Source organism: Ranitomeya variabilis, chromosome 7 (assembly GCF_051348905.1).
Source record: "Ranitomeya variabilis isolate aRanVar5 chromosome 7, aRanVar5.hap1, whole genome shotgun sequence".
Taxonomy (NCBI): domain Eukaryota; kingdom Metazoa; phylum Chordata; class Amphibia; order Anura; family Dendrobatidae; genus Ranitomeya; species Ranitomeya variabilis.
Window position 1 is genome coordinate 23,532,701 of NC_135238.1, and position 23,649 is coordinate 23,556,349.

The 23,649-nt window shown below is 44.9% G+C and overlaps 1 protein-coding gene across 3 annotated transcripts in view; it reads right to left on the reverse strand.

Annotated features, from left to right (window-relative positions):
- Positions 1 to 2,111: 2,111 nt before the first annotated feature.
- Positions 2,112 to 23,649, reverse strand: part of LOC143785560 (uncharacterized) — a 39,976-nt gene continuing 18,438 nt past the window's right edge. For 2 of the 3 annotated variants that reach the window (XM_077274534.1, XM_077274533.1), the window contains exons 2-10: positions 19,227 to 22,700; positions 18,057 to 18,148; positions 17,903 to 17,961; positions 15,165 to 15,316; positions 11,591 to 11,753; positions 10,831 to 11,022; positions 7,048 to 7,278; positions 3,231 to 3,372; positions 2,112 to 2,524 (exon numbers count right to left, since the gene is read on the reverse strand). In XM_077274534.1, coding sequence (XP_077130649.1) covers positions 2,450 to 2,524; positions 3,231 to 3,372; positions 7,048 to 7,278; positions 10,831 to 11,022; positions 11,591 to 11,753; positions 15,165 to 15,316; positions 17,903 to 17,961; positions 18,057 to 18,148; positions 19,227 to 22,632 — 4,512 coding nt within the window. In that variant the 5' untranslated portion in view covers positions 22,633 to 22,700 and the 3' untranslated portion in view covers positions 2,112 to 2,449. Of the gene's footprint in view, positions 2,525 to 3,230; positions 3,373 to 7,020; positions 7,279 to 10,830; positions 11,023 to 11,590; positions 11,754 to 15,164; positions 15,317 to 17,902; positions 17,962 to 18,056; positions 18,149 to 19,226; positions 22,701 to 23,649 lie in introns of those variants that run through there. The other variant, XM_077274535.1, reaches the window with a different exon arrangement.

Genomic DNA, 23,649 nt, shown 5'->3' on the forward strand with positions numbered 1-23,649 from the left:
TTTGTATCTAGCACATTTTTGTCTTTGCATCTTTCCTCCCGATGCTCTCCTAGCACAATGATGTGCACATTTTTGTCTTGCATCTTCTTTCCTCCCCGATGCTCTCCTACCACAATGATGTGCACATTTTCGTCTTGCATCTTCCTTCCTCCCCGATGCTCTCCTACTAACACAATGATGTGCACATTTTTGTCTTGCATCTTCTTTCCTCCCCGGTGCTCTCCTAGCACAATGATGTGCACATTTTTGTCTTGCATCTTCTTTCCTCCCGATGCTCTCTTACCACATTGATGTGCACATTTTTGTCTTGCATCTTCTTTCCTCCCCGGTGCTCTCCTAGCACAATGATGTGCACATTTTTGTCTTGCATCTTCTTTCCTCCCGATGCTCTCCTAGCACAATGATGTGCACATTTTTGTCTTGCATCTTCTTTCCTCCCCGATGCTCTCCTAGCACAATGATGTGCACATTTTTGTCTTGCATCATCTTTCCTCCCCGGTGCTCTCCTAGCACAATGATGTGCACATTTTTGTCTTGCATCTTCTTTCCTCCCGATGCTCTCCTACCACATTGATGTGCACATTTTTGTCTTGCATCTTCTTTCCTCCCCGGTGCTCTCCTAGCACAATGGTGTTTTGTATTGTGTAGCTAGATAAGTCTGTCTAATCTGCCAATGAGTGCGCTGTGATCCTCGTACGGTAGTCATTTCAAGTCCGCCTTCTGTATTTCAATAAGAAAAACACTTTATCTGTAACTTATTACAAACAGTACTGTAGTAAATCCTAGCCTCGCTCTTATCGAAGAGGTGGGGGGGTGCGGGGCAGGGGAGAAAAAGGGGTACCCTGCATGGTATTACTACACAAACGTTGCAGGATCCATCACCCCTGCCCCCACCCATAAAAGAAAAAAAGGACTAATGTGTGTGGTGGCCTCTAATAAGTTGTACTTTCAGGTCTCGCACACTTTTTTTGGGGGTGGGGGGGATCAGCTTGATTAAGTAAGAAGTAACAATAATAAAACATAAAAAAATAAAATAAAGTGAAAAATGTAAAAAAATAAAAATAAACAACCAAAGCTAGCTTTGTGACACTTCCCAGGAGAAGGTATAAAGTATCTCAATGTTTAGCTGCCCTCCAAACACTTGAATGGAGCGATTCTTTTTACAGCATCTTTATTGTATTGTTCAATGCTTGAATGCTTCCTGTTTTATTTCTGTTTTTATGAAGCTTGTTATGTAATAAAGTACGTTTGCTCTTAATAAAAAATCAGAGTGTGCTCGACTCTTTTTACCTAGGTTGGTCCAAATGGGGCAGTAAAAGGGTCCACGTTTGGGAATGTTGTGCCATATTACCAAATTGTCTCACTTCTATGGGATAGACGCACCCTCGCTCAACACTAATGCTGAGCTATGTGTAACCCCTCTCCCGTGTACATTGTTAGCGCAGTGGAGGCGAGGGTTACACAGAATAGCTGCAGTGACTGACACAGGACACCTAGTCCCGCAGTGATAATCTCCTGCTGATAAAACACTGATTGTATTGAAACTACAGCAAGCTCCTGAGCAAGTGACAAATCACTGGAATCGGCCCCTAAATTATGCCCAGTCCTGCAGCTATAATCTCCTGCTGATAAAACACTAATTGTATTGAAACTACAGCAAATGACACATCAAAATTATGCTGCTCCCAGATTAAATAGTTTTTTTCCTAACAAATTCCTTTTAATATGATGTAAATATATCCTCAGATGTGACAACATGGCAGATTACTCATTTACCAAAGTTTGACCTTATAAAAGCAGAAGTTTTAGCAGTTTGCTGGTCTGGAGTATTTGGGCCTGTTTTTAACTGCCTCAATAAAAGCAGAAGTTTTGTCACTTTGCTGCACTACTAAAATGTACCTGTTTTATGCTCCGGGCACCTATGCTTCCTTACAGAAAGGAAGCAAAATGGTTTTTTTGCCTTCTGTGGGTGATGCGTGACAATCCAGCGACAAACATGGGAGGAGGCATATATATTATGGAAGATTTGGGAACGCAAGACACAGTTCAACCAGAAGAAAGCTCAGGAACAAGCCGCAGCGTCCGGGACCCCTCAACAAATTGTACCTGCGTGCAGAGCCACACTTTATTATTGGTAATGCATTAAGTGGTGTTTCTGTTGCAAGAATCAATCTGCAAGACCGTAGATGATGATGATGTCAGATGGCCATGGTGTGACGTGTAAGTCCAGCGTAGTCTATAGTGGTGGACATGGGACGACGTACACCACACAAGTGCTACACGCGGTATATAGTTTGTGAACAGTGAATCTCAGACTTGTGGGACTATCTCCGTATGGGGTCACTCCGGTATATTCATAAATTGCTGGCACGAGTGTCTTTATTTATTTTTTTAATATTCCATGGTCCACTAGCCCTTCTTAAAACGTTTTCCCATCAGAACGCAGAAGCTAGGCGGTCCAGCTCCTCTCTGTGTTGACCAGCTCCATCCCTTCGAAGTAGGAATGAGGTCTGCGAGCGTGAAACTAAAAGAAAGGAACAAAAAAAAGTCACTGGAGCCTGTAAGATCTCCTAACGAAGGGTCCAAAAGTTCATCTGTGAATTTAGATTTACAAACTTACTTCATCTCATTAATTAAATGAATTGATAACTGCAAATCTCTTTGTGAAAATGACTTTTTCCCCCCAAGAAAAATAAGGAATGTGCCTGTTGTCAAGTGTAATCTCTCTGCCAGCAGAGACGCACTAAAAGGAATCGGGGCTTTATCGCTGCTGTTTGGTTGTCTTGCCAAAACCATAAGTGTATGTTGGTAACTGGAAGGAGGAAGTTCCAACACTTATAGTACTGGCAGAATGACAGTTCCAGAATATACTATGTGCACTTTTACCTTATTGTGGAGGACTGAACAAGACCACAATGATCTACAAATGTTGCGTGAAGGGAAGGGTTAAGAGTTGTCCTAACAGGGCAACCACTGTTCGTATTCCCAATACACTTTATTTTTCTTCCCCCAGGAAATCACACCATCATTGATCACAAGTTGTCTGGTGTTACAGTATTCACTCTTGAAGAGAGCCAAGCTGCAATACCAGACCCAACCAGTAGACAAGGGTGGTGCTGTGTTTTTCTTTAATCTTATTCCTCACTCTAATGTCCGCTAGAGCGTCACTAATCTGCTTAATGGTGTTTTTTCCAAAGAAAAGGCTCAATTTCCCCATTACTGACACGTACCGGGGACTGCAGGGAAAGCTGGTGTAGGATGGGGAAGGGGGTCCAGTGGATGGGCTCCATAGGCCAGCTGCACACAGACACGTCGCTCGCTTTCCCAGAGTCGATCATCAAGTCGTTGACGCTGCTGCAACTTGTCTCCAGCCTGGAAGACGGAAACAACAAAGAGTTACCAGCAGGCGGCACTGAGCCGGAACAAAGGGGCGTAAAATCCACCAATAAGTATACATATTATAGGCGATAAATGTCAGCTTAGTAGTAGTCTGAGCACTAGTGCCCCCATCAGGATGGCAGTGGTTGTATAAAGATAACACGTAGTCTGCCTGCAGCCACCACTAGAGGGAGCTCACTGTATACAGTCTTCAGTTATATGCATACCAGTTTGCAGTAAGCTCCCCCTAGTGGTGTCAGCAGGTAACACTTTTAAAACTACATCTGCTGGGGGATTTAGAATGAGTTTGTGGTGTGTGTGTGTTTATATATGTATCTGCACAGGAGCTGTATACACAATACGGCAGACTTTCATTATCTATAAAAATCTGCCATACTGTGTATACAGCTCCTATGCAGATCTATAGTTCGAAACTAACACATACTCTTTCTGTTCCCCACTTCTTGCTAAAGTATAATTTCCAACACTGGCAGGTAGTTTCTATGTAGTGTTTGTGGCCCGGTCCCTCGCATACATCCTGAGTGTCTTTATGGGGATCGTGGCCTCTATGGTGCATCCTGAGCTCTGATTCCCTGAAAAATGCCCACAGGAAAAATTGCCCACAGGAAAAATGTGGGCAATTTTCCTGTGGGCATTTTTCTGGTCACTGTAATCTGTGTCTACTGCCCTCTGGTGTCTGACACAGGGATTACATGTATAGATCAATGCATTGACAGGCACAAGTCCTGCTGAGACCCTCATATTGGGAAGGGGAGTGTGGGGATATCAAGGTTTAAAGTAATCCCACCTAAATTGTCTGTCACATGTTCAATGTGGCTTCTTAAGGGGAAATTGCAATGAGGATTCACTTATTTCCAATGTGCGCTGCGTAGAATGTCGTCAATGTAACGGCCGCAGTGTGATAGATCAGGTGGGAGCGCTGTGGCCCCTTCCCAGCAATCCGCATAATAGAGAGAGGGCCAGATCAATTGGTTCATCTGGTATTTTCTATAGTAAAGCATGAAGTCTGCACTTTTCTGTCCCTGGTCACAATTCATGGAGTTAATCCCCCCAGTCTGACGTAGCGGGGGCCGCCCGGCTCGCTATTGTCCTACAATCTGTGCTGCAGTTAAAGGGCCAGACAGGTACCGCAGCGGCGCTGCTACCACCGCTCACATCTATCTGATTTTTCTGGCCATCTCCTAAGATCTCTGCATTGTTCTCTTCTATTTCCCCTAAAAATTCAGGCATAAAGTGACATCTGGGTGTTACCCGTTAGGGGTGTGTCCCTGCACTGTCTGTCCAATCACTGCTGACCTATAGGAACACACCCCCTCTGAAAAGAGGGAAGGTTTAACACTCAGTTGTCAATACATTTCCAGGAGGAATAACAGAGGAACGACACCAAATTCTAAGCTGCGATAGAATTATTATTTCATGGCGAATAAATAAACACGTCCGGACCGCGGAGAGGTCCCCTTTAAAAGTGACCAGTCCCTGTTTTTAGGTTCCTGTGCCCCTTTATTAAGGTAACCTCATAACGGAAGGCCAGAAATAGGAAGATCTCCAGATTAGAGTTTCGGGGTGGAAAAGACGCAAATATGCATTCAAATGATGAATTGGGGGCAAAGTCTATTGGAAAGTTTCAGAACTGTTCATTATATTGCGATCAGTCTTTATGCACGGGGGGCCGGACAACCCCCCATTAACACCAGTGAGGATAATGGTGAGCGGGACGCGCTTTTTCCAGATTCCCCCATGTGTTTCTCGTGGTGTAGAGTGAGGAGGACACGTGTCTGTACAGTGTGAAGCCTCCGCGCCGTGTGAAGCCTCCGCGCTCTGATCTGTCCCCCCCCCTCCGCTACGCTCAGCATCCTCCCTTGCATCAGCATCCACCGCACTCCCTGTGCAGACAGACCAGCGTAACCATGACAACAGCCTGGCCAATCGCAGCCCTGCGTTCCAAATACCTTCACGGCTAAGGTAATAGGGGTCTCAGAGCGGCTGCCGGATCTAAGTAACCCCCGCCGTGCTGGAGCGGTGGGGAAGATGCCATCAGAAGAGCCTGATTAGACATTCACTGCACATCTTCCAGACGCTGCATGTGCCCAATTATAGACAGACATGCAAATCGCCCGTCTGGTTCTGCCACCCGAAAAATGTGTTTAACCCTTCAATATGTGTTACAGATAGTATATATACAATCACATACACTACAGATCCAATTATCTATGACCATCACAAATAAAATGATGTGACCCTTGTACGTTATTCTGGTGTAAAAAGACATAGGAGCAGTCTTAAAGCCGTTTTCCGTAAGAAAAAAAAAAATCTCATTAAATCTAATATTCATAAAGAGTTCTTACGAATACCCTGAATCAAAATGTGTCTACCTGCAGCCACCACTAGAGGGCGCTAACGAGCGTACTGCATACATTGAGCTCCATCAAAATGTGTCTACCTGCAGCCACCACTAGAGGGAGCTAACGAGTGTCCAGCATACAATGAGCTCCATAATATATCATTATGAAGCTCCCTCTAGTGGTGATTTTCGGAATGTCAGCTTTTAGCTTCACGCCAATAATTTTGGAGAAAGAAAAACCGAGCACCGATCATTATAAAGATAAATTTACGCCAGCCGGACATGCAGGAGCGACAAGCGAGGTGGAGATTTACCAGGGGTGTAAGAATTACAGCTCCATGTGAACGGTGTGCATGCAGCACCACAGAAGGTGGGAGATCCTAGTGGAAAGGTAAAAATGTGATAAAATCACATTTGAATAGAAAAAAAAAATTCATTCCAAGGTTATGTTCACACACAGGCTTTCTAATGTGGATTTTGGAGCAGATTCTGCTCCAAAAACTGCTTAAAATAAGCATAACCGCAGGAACACGACGCCTATAGTGCACATGGCATCCTTTCCACGTGCAAAAAAAAAAAAAATTTTTCTGCCTGAAAAATTTCACTCCTGAAAGTGGTGTGGTTTTTTTCACGTAATTCTGTAAGAACGCACTATTTTTTTTTTTTATCAATGTGGCGTGTGATGCATTTTTCAATCTAAAGTCCTGTTCACACAAATCTTTTTGATATGGTTTTTGGAGCAGATTCTACGCCAAAATCAGCGTCAATAAATGCTCGAAATCTACTTGCAACAAGCTTCCCCTTCATTAGAATGAGAAAATGCGCCTGAAGGGACCATCACGCTTTTTCGCTCTGTTTTTTAACCTATGATAGAAAAAAAGCATCATGATAATTTTCTTGTGCTTTTTTCATGAGTTCGTTATGGAAACAAAAAATAGCATTTTTGCTGTGGTTTTTGGAGAAGTACTTTTAGCAGAAAGATGCCCAAAACAACCCGAAAACCGCATAAAAATAACCACTGGGAAAAAAAAAGGCTGCTTGTCAGGCTATTCCTTTTTCTCTTAGGCCTGAGGAGGCTGTTGTCTTTCTTTCTGAACTGAAAAGTCAAGTCTGACAGTCTGGTTGCTAACGGATCACTGCCTAGCAACACACACCTTACATCTGAATTTGTGGGGCGCGTAGGCCGCACCCCTGTTTCTACCCTCCAGGGGTAAATTTGGTTGCATTGTACCCTTCACGAGATTCCCGATTATTGACATTCACTATAGTAGTCGGCTTACTTCCATTTCCCAGGCGGCGTCCATTACCTGGGTGGGGCGCGGGCCGGCTGCTGGACCTGGTTTGTTTGAGGGCCGTTCCTCGCGCCGTCCTGGCAGCCGCAAACGCAGCTCCCCAGAGCCTGCAGAGGAAACACCTCTTCGGAGCTGCTGAATGCCGGGTTATCCAGGGAATTGAGTGACGCCGAGGTCGTCAGCCATGTTTGCGAAGGACACCAGAAATGCGTGGGAACATCGTCAAAGCGACTGAACCTCCTGTAACTAAATTATTACACGTCAGTCAATGAATATTATCCACCAACACAAAAAAATCACCTCACACCTGAAACATAAGCAAACATGTCTCCTGATATAAGGATAACAAATCAATCAGCCGTAACATTAAAACCACCTTCTTAGGCTACGTGCACACGTTGCGGTTTTTGCTGCGAATCCGCAGCGGATTTGACGCTGCGGATCCGCAGCAGTTTTCCATGCAGGGTACAGTACAATGTTACCCTATGGAAAACAAAAACCGCTGTGTCCACGATGCGGAAAAATCCGCGCGGATTCGCTGCGGAAAAAAAGGAGCATGTCACTTTCTGCGGATTCCGCAGCGGTTTTCAACATGCACCAATAGGAAAGTGCTGTTGAAAACCCGCAGAGGAATCCGCAGAAGAAACCGCAGGAAAATCCGCAGTGAAAACCGCAGCGGTTTTGCACTGCGGATTTTCCAAATCCGCAGCGGAAAAATCCGCAGCAGAATCCGCAACGTGGGCACATGGCCTTATTGTTGGTTGCTGCCAAAAAAGCCTGAACTCCACAAGAACCGTGATGGCCGCCGTCCTGTGGAGGCATTGTCCGTATGTTGTTTATAGCGGCCTTGTTGGATCGGACTTGTTTTCCGACACTTCTCACAGATAACATGGACAATTCAGGGAAATTCTGAGACATTTTATTTCAGTGTGACGGGGGCAATATCTGACTGAAAATGGACTCACACTCCCATTAGGGAATCCTGCCATTAAGAGGGTATAGTACAATGTTTAGGCAGGTAAGAGTTCACTCCTCACGCTATCAATGGGGTGATCATGACCCTAAGACTGGCTCTCCTTACTGGGACCAATTGGTATGGAATAAACATTGCATACCCAGAACACCCCACAAGACCTGCCGTATACCGGGAACATCCCACAAGACCTGCCGTATACCGGGAACATCCCACAAGACCTGCCGTATACCGGGAACACCCCACAAGACCTTCCGTATACAGGGAACACCCCACAAGACCTGCCGTATACCAGGAACACCCCACAAGACCTGCCGTATACCGGGAACACCCCACAAGACCTTCCGTATACCGGGAACATCCCATAAGACCTGCCGTATACCAGGAGCCTTCCACAGGACCTGCCGTATACAGGGAACACCCCACAAGACCTGCCGTATACAGGGAACACCCCACAACACCTGCTGTATACCGGGAACACCCCACAAGACCTGCCGTATACCGGGAACACCCCACAAGACCTGCCGTATACCGGGAACACCCCACAAGACCTGCCATATACAGGGAACACACCACAAGACCTGCCGTGTACCAGGAACATCCCACAAGACCTGCCATATACCGGGAACACCCCACAAGACCTGCCATATACCGGGAACACCCCACAAGACCTTCCGTATACCGGGAACACCCCACAAGACCTTCCGTATACCGGGAACATCCCATAAGACCTGCCGTATACCAGGAGCCTTCCACAGGACCTGCCGTATACAGGGAACACCCCACAAGACCTGCCATATACCGGGAACACCCCACAAGACCTGCCATATACCGGGAACACCCCACAAGACCTTCCGTATACCGGGAACACCCCACAAGACCTTCCGTATACAGGGAACACCCCACAAGACCTGCCGTATACCGGGAACACCCCACAAGACCTGCCATATACCGGGAACACCCCACAAGACCTTCCGTATACCGGGAACACCCCACAAGACCTTCCGTATACCGGGAACATCCCATAAGACCTGCCGTATACCAGGAGCCTTCCACAGGACCTGCCGTATACAGGGAACACCCCACAAGACCTGCCATATACCGGGAACACCCCACAAGACCTGCCATATACCGGGAACACCCCACAAGACCTGCCGTATACCGGGAACACCCCACAAGACCTGCCGTATACAGGGAACACCCCACAAGACCTGCCGTATACCGGGAACACCCCACAAGACCTGCCATATACCGGGAACACCCCACAAGACCTTCCGTATACCGGGAACACCCCACAAGACCTTCCGTATACCGGGAACATCCCATAAGACCTGCCGTATACCAGGAGCCTTCCACAGGACCTGCCGTATACAGGGAACACCCCACAAGACCTGCCATATACCGGGAACACCCCACAAGACCTGCCGTATACCGGGAACATGCCACAGGACCTGCCGTATACAGGGAAAACCCCACAAGACCTGCCGTATACCGGGAACACCCCACAAGACCTGCCATATACCGGGAACACCTCACAAGACCTGCCGTATACCGGGAACACCCCACAAGGCCTGCCGTATACCGGGAACACCCCACAAGACCTGCCATATACCGGGAACACCCCACAAGACCTGCTGTATACCGGGAACACCCCACAAGACCTGCCATATACCGGGAACACCCCACAAGACCTGCTGTATACCGGGAACACCCCACAAGACCTGCCATATACCGGGAACACCCCACAAGACCTGCCCTATACCGGTAACACCTTACAAGATTTCCTCTTTTGGCGATGACCCGGCCATGTAGACTTCATAATTTGGCCCTTGTCTCGGTTACTCACATCCTTACAATTTCCCATTTTTCTTACTTCCAGCACATCTACTTCAAGACCTGTCTGATCTCTTGCCGATAACGTCTCCCTCCATGACTGGCGCCGATGTCACCAAACAATGATGTCATTCACTTTGCCTATCAGTGGTTTTAATGTTATGGCTGATCACATTCTCTCCATTTTACACGTTTTCCATTTTGTGTGAGATTCTCTTATTTTCTCTTATTTCTGGCTCCTGATATCCTGAAGCAAGAAACGGTCTCATGACAATTGCCGGGAATTTAGGAGACCCTATTAAATGATCGCCAATATCAACGCTCGTCTGTGGTTACCATGGCAACAGATAACCGGGCCGCCTCCACTGCCGTTTTCTCTCTTGCAAGTTGCAACCCGAGCAAGCGGCGATGACTTCCTCAGCCAGCAGGAGGCAAGCGGGGAACGTGAACTCCGAGGACGGGATCCGAGCTGGATGAGCGCAGGCAGATTGCCTGCATGGCTGAAGGCAGCAGCGACGAGGACGGGGGCATCCATGGCGTCCGATGAAAGCCAAACTAATGGACAAACCCTGTGAGCCCAGCAATGTGCAGGGGGTCCTGGGGCGTCACTCCTGCCCCTGTGACTCCATAGAAATACATGGAGTCCAAATAAACGAAAGGGATGACAGGTGGCAGGGTCCGGAGAAGCAAAGGGAGCAGCTGTTAAATAGTTAAACAGCAGCAATCAGGGCAAACTCTAGTCGCTGCTGCTAAGGGAAGATGCTGACTGTATAACACGGCCGACGTCTGCAGGTTATGGCGAGCGATCAGCTCCTGATCCCACTCCATACCCCGGCACCCGAAGTCTTAAGGTCATGTAAATCTGTTTGTTCATTTCATCCATACATTTCCAGGAGGAATAACAGAGGATCGGAAAAATGAAAACATTTTTTTAAAGTGATCACTGAAGACAGCCGGGGGATACGGTGACGACACGAGTGATATTACTTTACCTGCTTTGCGTCTGGGCCACTTTCTGTTGCAGAATCTGGGTCTGAAACCTCCGAACCAGGATGAAAACAGCGGCCGCGGCGCAGATGATGATGCAAAACACGACGGCGCAGGCAATGGCGGCAAGGCGGTGATGAGTCATTCTGTAGTCGCAGGTTTGTCCCATGTACCAAAAATCTCTGCCGATCGGGCACCTGATGGGGTCAGGACAGAATCCATAATGATCGACGGGAAACCTTCCCAACTACAACGGTAAACGACTGAGCAAACAATCATCCCTCAAGCGAAGGACTACAAGTCTCAGCATGCATCTGTCAATTGCTCACCGTTCTGCTTCCTGTCAATGAATGGGAACATTTTTCTGGGTTCATCCAGAAGCTGAGAACATTACGAGGGTTTTTAACTTCTAGATGAAACATATTTCTGTTCCTTGACAGCAAGCTCAGGTCTTGTCAATGGAGAGGAATGGAAACAATTTAAAGTGACAGAACTTTTTATTAATAGAATAGAATCATAAAATGGCAGAGTTAGAAGGGACCTCCTGGTTCATCTGGTCCAACCCCCTGCTCAAAGCAGGATTCACTAAATCATCCATCTTATTACATAAGATTGGATGACTTACAAGCTTTCTTTGCGCTCCAGCTCTTACATACGTGGCGTATAAGTCTCCTCACTCTGACATGCCAGGCTTGGCATGTCACTCTCGCAAGGAGAAACCCCTTAGACACCATATCACCATGAAATCCATGTAGTACTACTCACTGGCACTCAGGGTCCTGCCCTTTGCGGTGGATGCAGATGCCGTTGTTGTGGCAGTAGAGACTGTGACAAGGTGACAAACAGAGGGCGCTGAGCTTCCGCAGAGGCGCGCACCGGAAACTCCGAGGGCAAATGAACCAGTCTGCACACGGATCTGCATGGCGGACTGTAGGGAGGAGACGAGATGTAAGAATTACATAGATGAGACTCAGTTCTACTCATCACATACTGACCCCAGGATGCCGAGTATGTAATGCCGAGAGTAGTAAACCACCGAACACCAGAGACTAGAAAATGACATCACTGGGCACCAAGAATTGGAGTAATACACCACTGGACACCAGGGACTGGAACAATACACTAAAGGACACCAAGGACTGGAGTAATAGACTAAAAGACACCAGGGATTGGAGTAATAGACTAAAGGACACCAGGGATTGGAGTAATAGACGAAAGGACACCAGGGATTGGAGAAATAGACTAAAGGACACCAGGGATTGGAGTAATAGACTAAAGGACACCAGAGATTTGAGTAATAGACTAAAGGACACTAGGGATTGGAGTAATAGACTAATGGACACAGGGATTGGAGTAATACACTAAAGGACACCAGGGACTGGAGTAAAAGACTAAAGGACACCAGGGACTGGAGTAATAGACTAAAGGACACCAGGGACTGGAGTAATAGACTAAAGGACACCAGGGACTGGAGTAATAGACTAATGGACACCAGGGATTGGAGTAATAGACGAAAGGACACCAGGGATTGGAGAAATAGACTAAAGGACACCAGGGATTGGAGTAATAGACTAAAGGACACCAGAGATTTGAGTAATAGACTAAAGGACACCAGGGATTGGAGTAATAGACTAAAGGACACCAGGGATTGGAGTAATAGACTAATGGACACAGGGATTGGAGTAATACACTAAAGGACACCAGGGACTGGAGTAAAAGACTAAAGGACACCAGGGACTGGAGTAATAGACTAAAGGACACCAGGGATTTGAGTAATAGACTAAAGGACACCAGGGATTGGAGTAATAGACTAAAGGACACCAGGGATTGGAGTAATAGACTAATGGACACAGGGATTGGAGTAATACACTAAAGGACACCAGGGACTGGAGTAAAAGACTAAAGGACACCAGGGACTGGAGTAATAGACTAAAGGACACCAGGGACTGGAGTAAGACTAAAGGACACCAGGGACTGGAGTAATAGACTAATGGACACCAGGGATTGGAGTAAAAGACTAAAGGACACCCGGGATTGCAGTAATAGACTAAAGGACACCAAGGACTGGAGTAAAAGTATAAAGGACACCAGGGACTGGAGTAAAATACTAAAGGACATGAGGGACTGGAGTAATAGACTAAAGGACACCAGGGACTGGAGTAATAGACTAAAGGACACCAGGGATTGGAGTAAAAGACTAAAGGACACCCGGGATTGGAGTAATAGACTAAAGGACACCAGGGATTGGAGTAATAGACTAAAGGACACCAGGGATTGGAGTAATAGACTAAAGGACACCAGGGATTGGAGTAATAGACTAAAGGACACCAGGGATTGGAGTAATAGACTAAAGGACACCCGGGATTGGAGTAATAGACTAAAGGACACCAGGGATTGGAGTAATAGACTAAAGGACACCCGGGATTGGAGTAATAGACTAAAGGACACCAGGGATTGGAGTAATAGACGAAAGGACACCAGGGATTGGAGAAATAGACTAAAGGACACCAGGGATTGGAGTAATAGACTAAAGGACACCAGAGATTTGAGTAATAGACTAAAGGACACCAGGGACTGGAGTAATAGACTAATGGACACCAGGGATTGGAGTAATAGACGAAAGGACACCAGGGATTGGAGAAATAGACTAAAGGACACCAGGGATTGGAGTAATAGACTAAAGGACACCAGAGATTTGAGTAATAGACTAAAGGACACCAGGGATTGGAGTAATAGACTAATGGACACAGGGATTGGAGTAATACACTAAAGGACACCAGGGACTGGAGTAAAAGACTAAAGGACACCAGGGACTGGAGTAATAGACTAAAGGACACCAGGGATTTGAGTAATAGACTAAAGGACACCAGGGATTGGAGTAATAGACTAAAGGACACCAGGGATTGGAGTAATAGACTAATGGACACAGGGATTGGAGTAATACACTAAAGGACACCAGGGACTGGAGTAAAAGACTAAAGGACACCAGGGACTGGAGTAATAGACTAAAGGACACCAGGGACTGGAGTAATAGACTAAAGGACACCAGGGACTGGAGTAATAGACTAATGGACACCAGGGATTGGAGTAAAAGACTAAAGGACACCCGGGATTGCAGTAATAGACTAAAGGACACCAAGGACTGGAGTAAAAGTATAAAGGACACCAGGGACTGGAGTAAAATACTAAAGGACACCAGGGCCTGGAGTAATAGACTAAAGGACACCAGGGACTGGAGTAATAGACTAAAGGACACCAGGGATTGGAGTAATAGACTAATGGACACCAGGGATTGGAGTAAAAGACTAAAGGACACCCGGGATTGCAGTAATAGACTAAAGGACACCAAGGACTGGAGTAAAAGTATAAAGGACACCAGGGACTGGAGTAAAATACTAAAGGACACCAGGGCCTGGAGTAATAGACTAAAGGACACCAGGGACTGGAGTAATAGACTAAAGGACACCAGGGATTGGAGTAAAAGACTAAAGGACACCCGGGATTGGAGTAATAGACTAAAGGACACCAGGGATTGGAGTAATAGACTAAAGGACACCAGGGATTGAAGTAATAGACTAAAGGACACCAGGGATTGGAGTAATACACTAATGGACACCAGGAATGGGAGTAATAGACTAAAGGATACCACGGATTGGAGTAATAGACTAAAGAACACAAGGGATTGGAACAATAAATCATCAGACACGAGGGACTGGAGAAATAAACCACTGGACAGCGTAGACTGGGAAATTATATCACTGGACATCGGGGACTGGAGTAATAAACTACAGGACACCAGGGACTGGAGTAATAATCCACTTGACACAAGGGATTGGAATAATAGACTAATAGACAGCAGGACCTGGAGTAATATATTGAGGACACCATGGACAGTAGTAATAAACCGCTGAGCATCACTGACTGGAGTAATGAACCACTGGACACCAGGGACTGGAATAGTAAAGGCCTATTTGCATCGTGTACATTTCCGGCATATCCCCAGGACCTGGAGTACAGAGCGGCCTCTAGTCTCCACATTCATTTGTATGAGAATTCAGTGTGGACGCGGCTGATGTCAGTACATGGCACCGTGCACCAGGGGGCGTCACATGTGATAAAAGGTGACAGGCATTTATAGAGGAAGCTACGGGTGAGAGGCGCAGATCATAGGACGGGTCACCGATCACCTCCCTGCAGGGTGATACCTACTTATTCCAGGAAGAAGACATTTCCATGTTCCGATGCCGAGTCAGACATAACCAGAAATCAGGCTGCAGGTCACATAATTTCTAATGCGGCCACTACGAGGGGGCTGAGGTCTTACCAGGGGTCTCCTCACCTGTCAGGGTTGTGTTATAGATTCTATAGGGTTTCTCCGAGGACTCGAAAAGCGTGGATGGATCAGAGAGGACAAGTTCCTGCGCAGCAGACATCAGGCTCCCTGGGTGCACGCTGAACAGCACTTTGTATTCCATGGCAGTGCCAGCCACCCTGAAACGACAAGAGGCAGCCATTGCCAGGAGGCCTGAAAGGCAGATTTACTAACTGCATTAAATATATCCTACAATAAAAGGGATGAAACACAATTCTGCATCCAGGATACCAAGCAATAGCGCACAATGGAGGGGCACGGGCGCACTTGGCTGGTGATACGGCTGGGACTGTCAGGAAATGTTCGGGCCGCAGCGTCCACCGGAGATCACTGGGGGGTTGGAAGCTGCGTTGATTGTTTGATTGTTGAACCAAATTCAATTACAAAAACTGTCTGTCTTTATACGACTTTCCCTTTTCTTTCATCTTTGTAAATCCGGAAGCTCCTATCGTGTACTAGAAGAAACTTATCTGATCACTGCTGCATAGCTAGCAATGGATCCGCCATTCACAATAGGTGATATCACAGCTCACCTCCTCCTCCTTCTTTACAATGACTGATAAGACCTCTATATACAGTACATAACAGAGGATCCTCCATTCACAATAGGTCATGTCACAGCTCACCTCCTCCTCCTTCTTTACAATGACTGATAACACCTCTATACACAGTAGATAGCACAGGATCCACCATTCACAATAGGTCATGTCACAGCTCACCTCCTCCTCCTGTACAATGACTGATAACACCTCTATATCCAGTAGATAACACAGGATCCACCATTCACAATAAGTGATATCAAAGCTCACCTCCTTCTCCTGTACAATGACTGATAACACCTCTATATACAGTAGATAACACAGGAACCACCATTCACAATAGGTGATGTCACAGCTCACCTCCTCCTCCTGTACAATGACTGATAACACCTCTATATACAGTAGATAACACAGGACCCACCATTCACAATAAGTGATATCAAAGCTCACCTCCTCCTCCTCCTGTGCAATGACTGATAACACCTCTATATACAGTAGATAACACAGGATCCACCATTCACAATAGGTGATGTCACAGCCCACCTCCTCCTCCTTTACAATGACAGATAACACCTCTATATACAGTAGATAACACAGGATCCACCATTCACAATAGGTGATATCAAAGCTCACCTCCTCCTCCTCCTGTGCAATGACTGATAACACCTCTATATACAGTAGATAATGCAGGATCCACCATTCACAATAAGTGATATCAAAGCTCACCTCCTCCTCCTCCTGTGCAATGACTGATAACACCTCTATATACAGTAGATAATGCAGGATCCACCATTCACAATAGGTGATGTCACAGCCCACCTCCTCCTCCTGTACAATGACAGATAACACCTCTATATACAGTAGATAACACAGGATCCACCATTCACAATAGGTGATGTCACAGCTCACCTCCTCCTCCTGTACAATGTGTGATAACACCTCTATATACAGTAGATAACACAGGATCCACCATTCACAATAGGTGATGTCACAGCTCACCTCCTCCTCCTGTACAATGACTGATAACACCTCTATATACAGTAGATAACACAGGATCCACCATTCACAATAAGTGATATCAAAGCTCACCTCCTCCTCCTCCTGTGCAATGACTGATAACACCTCTATATACAGTAGATAATGCAGGATCCACCATTCACAATAGGTGATGTCACAGCCCACCTCCTCCTCCTGTACAATGACAGATAACACCTCTATATACAGTAGATAACACAGGATCCACCATTCACAATAGGTGATGTCACAGCTCACCTCCTCCTCCTGTACAATGTGTGATAACACCTCTATATACAGTAGATAACACTGGACCCACCATTCACAATAGGTGATGTCACAGCTCACCTCCTCCTCCTGTACAATGACTGATAACACCTCTATATACAGTAGATAACACAGGATCTTCCATTCACAATAGGTGATGTCACAGCTCACCTCCTCCTCCTGTACAATGACTGATAACACCTCTATATACAGTAGATAACACAGGATCCTCCATTTACAATAGGTGATGTCACAGCTCACCTCCTCTTCAATGACTGCTCACAGCCCTTTATATAGTAGGACAGACAATGAGATTGAGGGGCCCTTGTGAATGACTTCCGTTTGCCCCTTTCCCATCCGCCCACTCCGCACGCATATACATAATACATATATGCACACAAGCATAAATAATATACATATATACACATAACACATGGATATATGAATATTTTTTGTAATGCCTTTGTTCAGACAACGAGACAATTTTTTGGTCTTTTTTTATATATACATTTTTTTTCATATTTTCTTTTTTTTTTCCCACAAAATAAATCTCATGATCTCCTTTAATATTTTTGTAGGGAAAGAAAATCTTTTGACTTTTATTAAAATTACTAATATGCAAGTATATAGAAATGCACTGATATACAGAGATATATCTCTATGTACCAGCAAAATGTGCCTGTAACGAATGCAATTTAGCACTTTAGAAATACAAACAATCTTCCTATCAGCAGTGCAGCCTGTGGCTCTTTTCTAAACCTCCTGTCTGCCATGCAGGAGGTTGCGAGTGTATATGTATGCTCCATGGTGCTGTATTATATGATTGACGGCCGCGCTGTCCTAGCAATCGAATAATAAGGACCATAAAGGGGTCTCGTCACTCACGTCACATTCAGAATCTCAATCTTATCGAATCCCGGGGTAGACTTGTAAGCAGAAGTCAACTGAAAGAAAATACAAGAGGAAAGCAAAGTCAGGACTAGTTTATATGGGCAACCAGGCTTCAAATCCAGGGCTGGTCCCACGTGAGGACACTGACCTCTTGTAGGAGAAATGGTTTGCAGGACTCCACCTGTTCACACGCTGCATGGTGGGTCATGTTCATATTGTAGGTGACGTTAAGAGTTTGCACTGATGGAGGAGATTGAGAGTTATTATAATCGGATTTTAATTGGACAATATTCTAGTGGCAAATTCTGGAAATACTCATATAGATGCCTAATCAAACTGTCTAAGGGTTGTCTCGGTTTAGTGATCCTTAAAATGGGGACTTGGAGTGCCTCGTTTGAATGGAGCGATGGCCTCATATAGTGCCATCACACAATGTGTGGCCTGTGGGGCTGATGGAGAAAGCCCAGTGCTAAAATAATACTCTCTTGGCATCAAAAGTCATCATTTAGTCCTTCTCCATTTGTAAAGTCACCTATTCGTCATCCATGTAAAGAAGGGCAGTTTTTCAAGACAGGAACATAGATAAATGTAATTACGTCTAGCCAGTATGAAACAAGACTCCAACCTATGCCTATCTCTAAGCTTTCCTAACGCCCTATGTCGGTCCTGCAGTGGTGAGACTAGCGTCCTTGCCGGTCAGTGCACTAGTCAGGGAATACTGACATGACAGCTAGGGACAAGGCACGTGACGGCAGTGGGGGGGGAAGGACCCGCATAAGGCGTTAGGGGAGCTTAGGGATAGACACAGGTTGGAGTCAGGAGGTGCCCCATCCCTCGCTCCCTACTGTTAGGGCCTTCCTCTTCCTATTCCATCCCATTGTTTGTGTATGTTTTTGGTTTATGTTAATAAAATGATTTGTATCTCTGACCTATGCTAATATCTCTTTTGTTGTTGGCAGCAAAATATCTAACTGCCAGCAATTTGGTATCTACTTTCTTTTAAAGCAGAGTCATAACTATCCATGATACATGTCTAGTTTGACTCCACTGTAGTGAATTGGGCAAAGCTGCAATACCGCTGACAACCTGTAGACAAGTATGGAGCTATTTTTGAGAGAAAGCAGCCATGTTTTTATAGCTCAGTACAGAACAACCCACTTTGACATCTTTATGAGCGATCTTTCTTTCTCTAAAGGTCAATCTACTGATGCAGGTTTTAGAAAACTCAAGGCAAATGAAGGAAAAAAAAAACAACAGATAAAAACTGTCAAAGGAGAAGAAATTATTCCAGTCTGGGCAGTAAAAGGTCATGACTGACCTTTAAAGACTGGCTGCTGCTCGTCCACAATGAAGATTCGGTCTCTTCCAGGCTGCACTGACATCATCTCACCAATATTCTGGGTGGTGAACGTGTTGGATTGCGATGATGTTACCGACTTCGATTCAGTTGTGGAACTGTTTACTGACGTGAGCCCACTGGCATGGTCTTTTTCTGAAGTATGGCTTCTCGTGGGGTAAAATGTTGGCACTTTTAAAGATAATGTTGATCCTGAGTCCTGTCTACCATCTCGACTTTGATGTCCACCAGGAAATGTTGGGCTGGATATCTCACTCCAAGGTCCAGCAGTGGTATGTGATGAAACATGTCCTTCACTTACACCTGGTGTCCCCGGTACTGAGGTTGGGTGATCTACTGTAGGAGGAAGCTCTGATCTAGCCCTTGTGACATGTTGAGATGTTTGAGTTTCCAAATCTTTTTGAGTTTGTGTTGATGGTAGATGTCCTCTGTGAGTTGGCGATATGTCACCATAGTGTGTATTTGTATTTTTAGGCATCTCAGACGTTGGCTCGGATGATTCCGTTTTATCTCTACTGTATCCCATTGTATTGGTTGAGTTCAGGTGTTCAGTTTTTGGTATCAAGGTTTCTGTCCTATTCTTTACGAGTGTCTCAGTAGGAGTGGTAGACTCTCTTCTTGGCTGCCTAGTGGTCACTGTTGTGCCCTTTGTGATAGGTTGTGTCTGTGTGGATGGTTCTGTATCGCTTTCTGTGGTCATTTTTTGGTGTGTCGATGATTTTGAGCTATTGGTTGTGTTTGGTTCAGTGTACGTCAGTGTTACCGTTTGAGTCTTTTCAAGCCAACCGGGAGAGGTCCTGGTGATTGACTCTGTTTCCTTGATCGGATACGATGGGTTGCTCATGTTTGGCATTGTTTGATTAACTAGTTCTGTCTCTGTCCAACTGACTAGTTTGGTGCCAGTTATAGGGGTGGTAGGTTCTGAGTTGCCCTTTGTGATTGGTTCAGTTTGAGTTGTAGATCGAGTCTTGTTTAAGACCAAGTCTGTTTGTGACTCGTTGTGGCCATATATTATTGCTTGTTTACTACTATATGGAGTTGTACTAGGTTCAGTATACAGATTGTCTGCGGATAGTTTTGTGTGTGTTTCATTGAAGACCTTCAATGTTATAAGGTCTGGTGGACCGTGCGTGGTCAACGAAGGGTCGGTCACATTGAATAGAACAGGGAGAGTCTCTGTGTCTGATTTCGAGTTAAGTAATGGCTCAGTGGATAATCCTATCCTGGCCTTCGTAGAGTCAGCTTCTGTGGACAGATCGGGATAGGTCTGTGTGGACTGATAAGATGAGCCATGTGTAGTCACATCTGGTTGGCGTTGTGTAGGTTCCACTGGTTGTGTCTCATCAACTAATTTAACCTGTAACTGTGTGGTTAACTGTGTCTCGTTTATGGTAATTACTCTCTGGGTACTGTGTACCAAGACTTCAGTCTTTTTATATGTGGTCACATGTGAAGTTAGCATTGGCTGGGTTTGGGTGTTATGTTCCATCGAAAACTCTTCAGTTGTGTTATAAAAGGTTGATTTTGTTTGTAGATGTTTATGTGTTATCGGCTTAATGGTCATCTCTGGGTATGGACTTTGTAGGCTCTCATGTTCCGAACTGTTGAGCATGTGTGGATTTGTCATGCCCGGGAACACCGGTTGAGTCTGCGTTGGTAGTTGACTTAAAGTACTTAGGTTCTGTAAACTTTGAGTGGTTGATTTTGGTTCTGCTGTTGTGAAGAGCATCCAGGGACTTGACGTGGCTGTTTCGGGTTCAGAAAGGTTATTTTTTAGGTGGGAAAAGGTAATTGCACCCAAATTTGATCCATTATTTACGGTTCCTTGACTTGTATGAAAACTTCTTATTTCTTCTCGGAGTGGAGATTGGCTTGGATGCCTCTTTTTGCCTATGTGATCTAGGGAGACATGAGTAGAACTTATCTGATGTTGGACCCAGTGTTTGTTATGCTCATGTGGATGAGTGAAGTTATGTAGATGTCTGTGGTGTTTATTAGTACCAGCTAACCTTACTGGGGATGTAACTGTATGTTGAGACACAGTGTTATCAGTTTGATTGTTTTCACCCAACAAAGAGTGTTTATGGTGTTTATGACTATGTGTCTGGTTCCGATGAATGTGTCCACCTGTTGTCAATTCTGGACGAGTCTGGTATTGCTGCTCCACAGTGTTGTGGACTTGTACTTTAGACTGGGTTGTTGCCTGTAATGATGTCCAGACCTCCGTGGGTTTCTCCACTGGATGCGTCTGTGTATCAGAAGCTCTTTGGGTCTCGTTGATCACTGTGCCCATCGTTACAGGCTCAGAACTGACTCGATTCATTTTGTCTGATTCTAACTGAATAGTCCGATCTTGACCCAGTCTAGAAAGTTCTGCCTCTTGTAAGTTCTCCGTTGTCTGGTTGTAGATCCCATTTATATTTGGTACCATTATAGCTACTTTTGAGTTAAACTCTTTCATTATTTCAGATTGCCGTGCTCCAGGCAAATGCAAACTAACTTCCTTCAAATGCTCGGGTGTCGATAAGTCTTTTGTTCTATCCATTTGAGGTACCAAGGACATGTTTTCGGTTCTCCATACATGTTCTGATGTGTTCAGAGAGTTCAGTTCATATAACATTTTATTTTTACCATAAATAAAACTGGTATTTGGCAAAGAGTGAGTAATATGGTTGATATTATGAGTGACTGCCTGGGAACTATTGTTTATTACAGTTCTAAGCAATGTTGAGGAGCCATTGACTTCATCTTTTAGCTGTTTGTTGAGCTGGGAACCCAATGGGAGATGTTTCAATCTATTGGCTACTGGTGAGATGTTCTTCTGGCCAAGTTGTAAGCTGTTCCTCAATGGAGTTACAGATCTGTGAGGTTTGACCATCTCCGATACACCAGTACTAGAATTCGAGTGATGGAAATGTCCTATTCCAGGTCTCATTGTAACATTTTTATGATGGACGTGTGGTGGGCTTTGATACCTGGCAGAAGGGTTTTTCATTGTGGTCTTCATCATATTTTTGAGCTTGCTATGGGGGGTTGGCACTTTCCTGATGTTAGGTTTCTTTATAGAGGACTCACTCTGTGAATAGCTCTTGGCAGTAACTGGCATTTTGGTTGGGTGTAAATGGGTAGTATTTTGTGTGGAGCTTATGCCCTTGTGATGGGTCGAATTTTTATGCCTTAAATTGGTGGTGTTTATTACTCTGCCACCTTGTACCAGGTTGTCTTGGTCAGTCACTGTAGAAGGATCCAGAGGGAGAGGATCGAGTAATTTGCCATTTTTTGGAGCTGGAGAATGCACAGGTGTTTTTTTCGTGGGTGCACGGGATCCTGATGGTTTACGGAGAGGGGTCTGAGTAGTCACAGCCATGGTAAACCGAGACCCCAAAGTGGTTGCTCTGAAAGTTTCAACTTCATACGTATCATTGGCTAGAAGTTCTGGAAGGTACAAAAAGAAAAAAGTCAATTAAAAGTAACAGGGGTATACCAAAGCTACTGTCATCAGAAATACTATTGCTGAGGTCATACATGGACATGCTGTTTGCACACCGTATAGCTGCAGTATTCATTTGTACAGTATAGCAGCATTATCTATGTGTACAGCATGGTGACGCTATTTGTTCACCATATGGCAGCATTACTAATTTGTACAGTACAGTAGCATTATTTATGTGTACAGCATGGTGACGCTATTTGTACACCATATAGCATCGGTAGTCATTTGTACAGTATAGCAGCATTATTTATGGGTACAGTAAAATGATGCCATTTGTACACTGTATAGCAGCATTATTCATCTGTGCAGTATACCAGCATTATTTACGTGTACAGCATGGTGACATTAATTATGTGCACCATTACGACAGCATTAACTTATGTACATTGTATGATGACATTCAATTCACTTTTCAATTAAAGCTGGTGCACTTACTAGTATCCTTGTCCTTTAATACAGTATTGAGCAAAAACATGAGAAGTTCCTTAGTAGACGATTATAAAGTGCAAAGTCTGGTTTCATCCCTATATTTGCTCACTCATCAGTATTTCATACATTACAGAGATGTTTTTGAACCCCCGCCCCTTCCGCTGCTAACTACAAAAACAGAATTTGGGTTTATTACAAGGGATGAGTGAAATAGCGAAGACAGATTAACTTTTTTAGATCATTTCTGTATTTTTTTTTTCACTCATTTTGACATTTCGATTTTAGTCATAAAATGCAGTAAATCTGTTATAGATGTGTAACTTTTGTAAGTGTTCAACATAAATTACAGACTGCACCAGATAATTCATGCCTCATTGGCCAAAGGTTCAACATATGTATTACTTACCCTATTAACCGTATTGATGTTTGTCACACTGTCTTTCCCGTATATGCAGAAGATAA